The sequence below is a fragment of the Archocentrus centrarchus genome, chromosome 4 (assembly GCF_007364275.1).
Source record: "Archocentrus centrarchus isolate MPI-CPG fArcCen1 chromosome 4, fArcCen1, whole genome shotgun sequence".
Lineage (NCBI taxonomy): Eukaryota > Metazoa > Chordata > Actinopteri > Cichliformes > Cichlidae > Archocentrus > Archocentrus centrarchus.
The window spans coordinates 13,670,371-13,677,017 of record NC_044349.1 but is presented as its reverse complement, the minus strand read 5'-3'; the positions used below and the strand labels follow the sequence as shown (position 1 = coordinate 13,677,017).

Here is a 6,647-nt window from a genome sequence, read left to right as displayed (position 1 = left end):
AGGAATATGGACCAAAAATAATATCTCAATATTTTTTTACCTGAAGGGCGATATTTTTTTCCAAAGGTATAAACAATAAGGCACTTCTGAGTCAAAGCTACCTGTCCCAAATGTCACACAGACACTTTTATTAACATTCAGCTGTAGATCTACATGAGAAATTGGTCAAAAATAAACCACTGACATATTTAAATAATAATTCTCCTTAAATAAATTAATGCTTTTTTGCTTCATAACAAAAGACTCACAGCCGTGCTATTAAAATGTAAACAGAAAAGATATAGAGCAAAAATTGCAAAGGGCTGACTGATTCTTTAAAAAGCCAGTCTAGTAGACTTCACCAAAGTGCTTCCTCCTGTGTAAGCAGAGCCGGCCCGAGCCTTGAAGGGGCCCTAAGCGAAATTTGATTTAGGGGGGCCCCCCTCATACCACTTCATTGTCTCCTGAGCCTAACTGTTATTAATACAGAAAGGTTGAAGTTGAATATTAATTTTTTAGGATGCATCGCTGTTTCGGTCTCAGCACACTGAAAAACAATGTATTTCAATATGATACACATTGTAAAACTATGTCCATGACATAGTTGAATACATTCCATATCTGATCTAGAGGGCATAGACTTTTTAGGAAATATGTAATTTAGGATGTTTGACCTGCTTTTGGACATTTTTCATCCAAAAGATGGAGATTTGTGCATTACTGTGCAAATGCACCTAATTAAAGACTAGTAAATATGCCATTTGTAATATATAAATAATAATTATGCAGCATACAGAACTGCTGAGCATCAATAGCGTATTATCACACACAAGTGGTCAACAATTGGGCCCAGTACTGTCAATGTTATTACGCTGCTATACCACAAAATGGCAAGGTGGCACTCCAAGAGCACAAATGGGACATAAAAGTGAGGTCCAATAGTCTATCCATGCAACCTGACCACAGTGTGAAAACAACAAAATGCTGTCACCACAGGAACAGTGAGTAAACCACGATAAACCACCACAGCTCACAGATGCAGTTCTGTCTGAACATGCATGAAAAAAAGCAAGATATGCAAAGCTAGCATGTCCCATCCACTGAACCTTGTTAATACTGAACAGCCCTGACATATAAGAGTTATGATTCTGCAGTGTGGCAGACAGGATAAGGATCCAAATACAGGACTCAGGAGGGAAAGCATGAACTCAGAAATACACAACTTTGTTTCTGGATGCACATCAGACACAAGAAAACTAGAAAGCTCCCCTGGAGCTAATAGGTCAACAACTAGGAATACTCCGGGAAACTCGGAACCAGGAAACACACTACCTGAGTGAGACGATGTGACAATGACCAGGAGGACACAGACGATACACACACAAGGTGATCAGGGAGAGAGGACACACCAGGGAGCACAGCAGAACAGGACAAGGGGAGTAAAATTGAATATGATACAAAGCAAAACAGGAAGTAGACATGGAAACAAATATTGACTTGAGGACACAGGGAAGCAGACACACTGAGGGACCACAACACCTACACCTAGAGCAACAAGATCATAACTAGACACAAGAGGAGGACTTAAATATAGCACAAGGATCAGAGACCAGGACTGAATCCACTTATCAGGAGAACAAACCAGAAACAATTAAACACCAAACAGAACCGAAAACACAGGAAGCTTGGGAACTGAAACAGGATTAAATAGAAAGTAAACAACAGCCAAGAACAGATCTCAGAAAATTAAGAAGCCTGAGGATAGAAACAATGACACCAACCAGGAATTAACAGAAAAAGACAAAAATTCAAAACTGCAACAACACAAGAAACTAGGAATCAAACAGTAACATTAACAATATAAATTGAAAAATGAATGTCCTAAAATTATAAACGCTGGGTCATAATCCCACGACCATGATAAGATCCAAGCAAAAAGTATATTAACTAGTAACAGAGTAAGGAAGGTGACACAGGCTGACAGGTTGTTTTTGACAGAGACACAGTGACATGATAAATACCATACTTAGCCAGTTAGCGATAGCTAAGTACGTTTGTAGCTGCTTACAAACTGAACTATTGTAATTGCTTATGGAAACATACCTTTGTCTTTTTTCTTCCTCTAATCTTCTCTTTTCCCTCCTCTCTGCCTCACCGGTACGGGTCCTTTCTGTCACATTTCTGTTTCGTAGCTTCATCCACAAATGACCGAAACCGACGGACCATCACGTCACCTGGAGCACTGCTGATGCGCATGCCTGGCCAAACTACCTGAATTCTCGCTGACACAAGCAGGTCAGCCAGCAAGTGGCCAACTCATTAAATTAGTGTTGTTACAGTTGTACAAATATGAGGAGGTGGGATAGTTTTTTCCTTTCTTTTGGACACTGGCATGTTAAAAAAGAATAAAGTTTCATCACAAATGTAGGTGAGCTTGGGGGCCCCCTGGTGGTCAAGGGGCCCTATGCAGCCGCATATGTGGCCTATGCCTTGGGCCAGCTCTGTGTGTAAGATAACAAAATATGTAAACAGACTGAATGAACAAACTTCCATCCTTCAGTCAGCAGGATTTTGCTGACGGATCACAGCAACGGGACCACCCGCACAAGGCGGCGTCTATGTATCCACCGGCTACATCACGAAGACAAGAACAGACCCACTTCCCAAGGTCACCTGACTTACGGTACATACCAACAGCCGGGTACTCTTGGGGGTCCGGGCGATGCCAAACCGTCTGAACGGACGCAGACGAAGGCTGTATGTACACAAAACACGGCGATAGCGGAGGATTTCGGGTTAACAAAAAACTCTCTAAAAGTCACCGACGTCAACAGGAAAACTCACTAAATTTGTCACTAGTCCCTTTTTGAAAAAAAAAAAAAAAAACTCGCTGGAGGGGTCTGAAAAGCCGTGAAATCTAGCAACAAAGTTGCTAAGTTGGCAACACTGCCTAACAGGCAGGGAGACAAAAATAAGATGGGAGGGGCTCCATTCTCAATGGGCGGGGCATGGAATGTTTTTGTAGGCTGGGCCTGTTCCAAACTTCAAAGGCAATATTACTTATCATCTTAGTTAAAAGATCAAAGGACCGACACATTCCAAGAAATCTTTTACATACAGGGCAGCCTGCATACTGGACACACACTCTTCACAAGTATCTACATTCAACGAATTCACAACAAATTTTGTTCTTCTGCATACAAAACCAGAGTTTATCTGATTCTTACACCAGATACCATTGTGTTTCTCCTTAAAATGTCAGACATGAGGAACCAGCACCAAACCTCTGAATTGTTGCAACAAAGTATGCTTGATGTCAACTTTATTCAGAAAGACTTTCATGAAGTCATTTCTAAAAACAACCAATTAAAGAAGAAAACCAGTGAATTCAAACGGTACCTCAAAAAGCTGCAGGTCCAAACGGCAGACCTGCAAACCAAGGTGGATGAATGTGAGTTTAAAGTTAAGCAAGAAAGTATGCTTGATGTCAACTTTATTCAGAAAGACTTTCATGAAGTCATTTCTAAAAACAACCAATTAAGGAAGAACGCCAATGAATTCAAACGGTACCTCAAAAAGCTGCAGGTCCAAACGGCAGACCTGCAAACCAAGGTGGACGAATATGAGTTTAAAGTGGGAAAGATAAATGATGAAGGAGCAGCAGCAAATAAAGAGCTAGTCATCAAGCTGACCTCAATGCTGGAATTCAGAAAGAACGAGCAAGGGGTCGAGGTTTGTTCAGAGGCTCAGGAAAAGCTCAGGGACTCTGAACTGGAAATGAAGAGACTGAAAGAGCAGCTTCAGCAGAGGGACAGTGAAATCCTGAACCTGAAACAGGAGAATGAGTCTCTGTCTGTTGAAGTTGCGCGCCTTCAGAAAGCTGAGGTCCTGTGGAATAAGGAAGACAGTGAAATCCTGAAACTGAAACAGGAGAATGAGTCTCTGTCTGTTGAAGTTGCGCGCCTTCAGAAAACTGAGGTCCTGTGGAATAAGGAAGACAGTGAAATCCTGAAACTGAAACAGGAGAACGAGTCTCTGTCTGTTGAAGTTGCGCGCCTTCAGAAAGCTGAGGTCCTGTGGAATAAGGAAGACAGTGAAATCCTGAAACTGAAACAGGAGAACAAGTCTCTGTCTGTTGAAGTTGCGCGCCTTCAGAAAGCTGAGGTCCTGTGGAATAAGGAAGACAGTGAAATCCTGAAACTGAAACAGGAGAACGGGTCTCTGTCTGTTGAAGTTGCGCGCCTTCAGAAAGCTGAGGTGCTGTGGAATAAGGAAGACAGAGAAATCCTGAAACTGAAACAGGAGAATGAGTCTCTGTCTGTTGAAGTTGCGCGCCTTCAGAAAGCTGAGGTCCTGTGGAATAAGGAAGACAGTGAAATCCTGAAACTGAAACAGGAGAATGAGTCTCTGTCTGTTGAAGTTGCGCGCCTTCAGAAAGCTGAGGTCCTGTGGAATAAGGAAGACAGTGAAATCCTGAAACTGAAACAGGAGAATGAGTCTCTGTCTGATGAAGTTGCGTGCTTTCAGAAAGCTGAGGTCCTGTGGAATGAGGCAGTACACAGACAGCTAGTGGAGCAGGAGACGCTGGCTCTCAAAGAACAAAATAAAAAGCTGCTGGGCAAGCACAAGGAGGTCTGTAAAATCCAAAAACGCTTGAAAAAAGTCACCATGGAGTTTCGGGAAGAAAAGGAAAAATTTAATAAAGAAAAACAGCTTGAGGGAAAGCAAGGCCTGCATGGACAGCATCAGGAATGTCAGAAAGAAAGTCAGGCAAAGAAAGAACTGACAAAATTGCTGAAAGACCTGGAAGAGAAGAAAAAGGAAATTCAGGAGACAAAGACTGAAAGAGCAGAACTCGTAAAGATACAAGAAGAGACAATGAACCTGCTGGAAGTGATTAATTTGCAGCTCGGACAGTCAGACATAGATAAAGATAGTAAGGAAATAAAGAAGCTCCTGAAACAGAGAGATAAAATAGAAAACAAACTGGAGAAAGCCAGAGTGAAAGAATCAAATAAGCAGATTAAAAAACGAGAAGAGGAAGTAAGGAAACTGCACAAAATTCTTGAGAAAAAAGCAAAAAAACAGCAGGAAATATGGGAGAAAGAGGCAAAGAAGGTGAAAACGCAGGAGCAGAATGAGAACGGACAACGTGGCAGCTGGTGGTGGTTCTGCTGCTCAGTTCCACCTGAGGATTAGCCTCCTCTTCCTCCCTCTTCTCTCCAACCTCTATCTTCCCTTCTATCACCCTCCCTCCAGCCTCAGTCCCTATCCTCCTCACTCTCCTCTTCTTTCCTTTCACACACACACACACACACACACACACACACACACACACACACACACACACACACACACACACACACACACACACACACACACACACACACACACACACACACGGTCTCAGAAGATGGCTGCACCTCCCTGAACCTGGTTCTGCTGGAGGTTTCTTCCTTTTAGAAGGGAGTTTTCCCTCCCCACTGTCACCTAGTGCTTGGGATCATATTCTGATTGCTGGGATCTTACTCTTCCCTCTCTTTTTCCTCTCCTACTCTCCTTCATTTTTTCCTTACTTAAATCTTTAAATAAACTCTTAAACTATATTTTTGCATCTCTGCATGTGATTATTTAGAATTCTCAAAATACTTCAACAACTCTGTTAAGTCTCCTCCGTGAACAGGGCTTTCAAATTGTTTTGGAGTAGCAGGGGGGCATGCCAAAGTAGCAGGCACCTTATGACCAGGACCTTTGCTGTCCTCCATGGGCGTCTTTTCACATCTGTTTTGCTTTTATGAGTACTATCCCCTAAATTTTACTACTTTTTAAAGACTTTCATTCAGTACTCCCATAAATATATCAAAGTTACTATAAATGAACAACTTCTACTATGAAAGGAAGAAATGCCACGGCCGATGTGTTCACAAACCATTACTTATATGCAATGCAACTCAACAATGTTATGGTTTAATTTTAAACAGAGGTGGCAAAAGTACTGACATTCTGTACTTCAGTAGAACTTGTGTGAAAAAATACTTTGGTAAAAATTGAAGTATTGGTTCAACATCTTTACTTAAGTAAAAGTAAAAAAGTACAGGCTCTGAAATGTACCCAAAATAAGAAAGTAAAAGTAGTTCTTTGGAGGACGTTTCTACCTGCTATTTTTGTGTAAAGCTAACTGAACCTCATTATATATTATTGTAATAATATAAAATAATGCATGAGAATAGAAACGTCATTCCAATCTAAATTTTAATCCTAATGAATGCACTCAGCTTGAATCTGTTATGTAGGACACAAACTGTGAAAGGGAATTTAAACACAGCTCTATTCTCTGTGTCCTCCATAGTAGAGGGTGACTGTGTCTCCACCTAAACACCAACATGAGGATACTCAGGGGTTACAGTGGGATTCAGAAGGTGGAGGAACCCTAAGATCATCTGTAGTGGCTCTGCATGGGGAGAAGAATCCCAACTTTCTATTGTGAGCTGCAGTAAATGATGTTGTGTGCAGGCTGTGATCAGCTGACCTGCTGCTGCTGCTCTGAGGTTTACTCAGTGGTGGACAGTAACGAAGTACAAATACTTCGTTACTGTACTTAAGTAGATTTTTCAAGTATCTGTACTTTACTTGAATATTTATTTTTCTGACAACTTTTTACTTTTACT

At 41.4% G+C, this 6,647-nt stretch overlaps 1 protein-coding gene across 2 annotated transcripts; it reads left to right on the top strand.

The window, feature by feature from the left end:
• The first annotated feature begins 3,104 nt into the window (after positions 1–3,104).
• On the top strand, positions 3,105–5,274 carry LOC115779524 (golgin subfamily A member 6-like protein 22). Of its 2 annotated transcripts, XM_030728235.1 has the most exons (2): positions 3,105–4,422; positions 4,516–5,274. In XM_030728235.1, exons 1-2 carry the CDS (start codon positions 3,235–3,237, stop codon positions 5,176–5,178), a joined length of 1,851 nt encoding a protein of 616 aa, XP_030584095.1. In that variant the 5' UTR covers positions 3,105–3,234; the 3' UTR covers positions 5,179–5,274. The 2 variants fall into 2 exon arrangements, with proteins under 2 accessions (XP_030584095.1, XP_030584093.1); XM_030728233.1 differs by having other exon boundaries at positions 3,105–5,274.
• The last annotated feature ends 1,373 nt before the right edge of the window (positions 5,275–6,647 follow it).

Excerpts from the sequence above, each read along its gene's own strand:
- LOC115779524 (XM_030728233.1), top strand. The coding sequence starts at position 3,235 with ATGTCAGACATGAGGAACCAGCACCAAACCTCTGAATTGTTGCAACAA.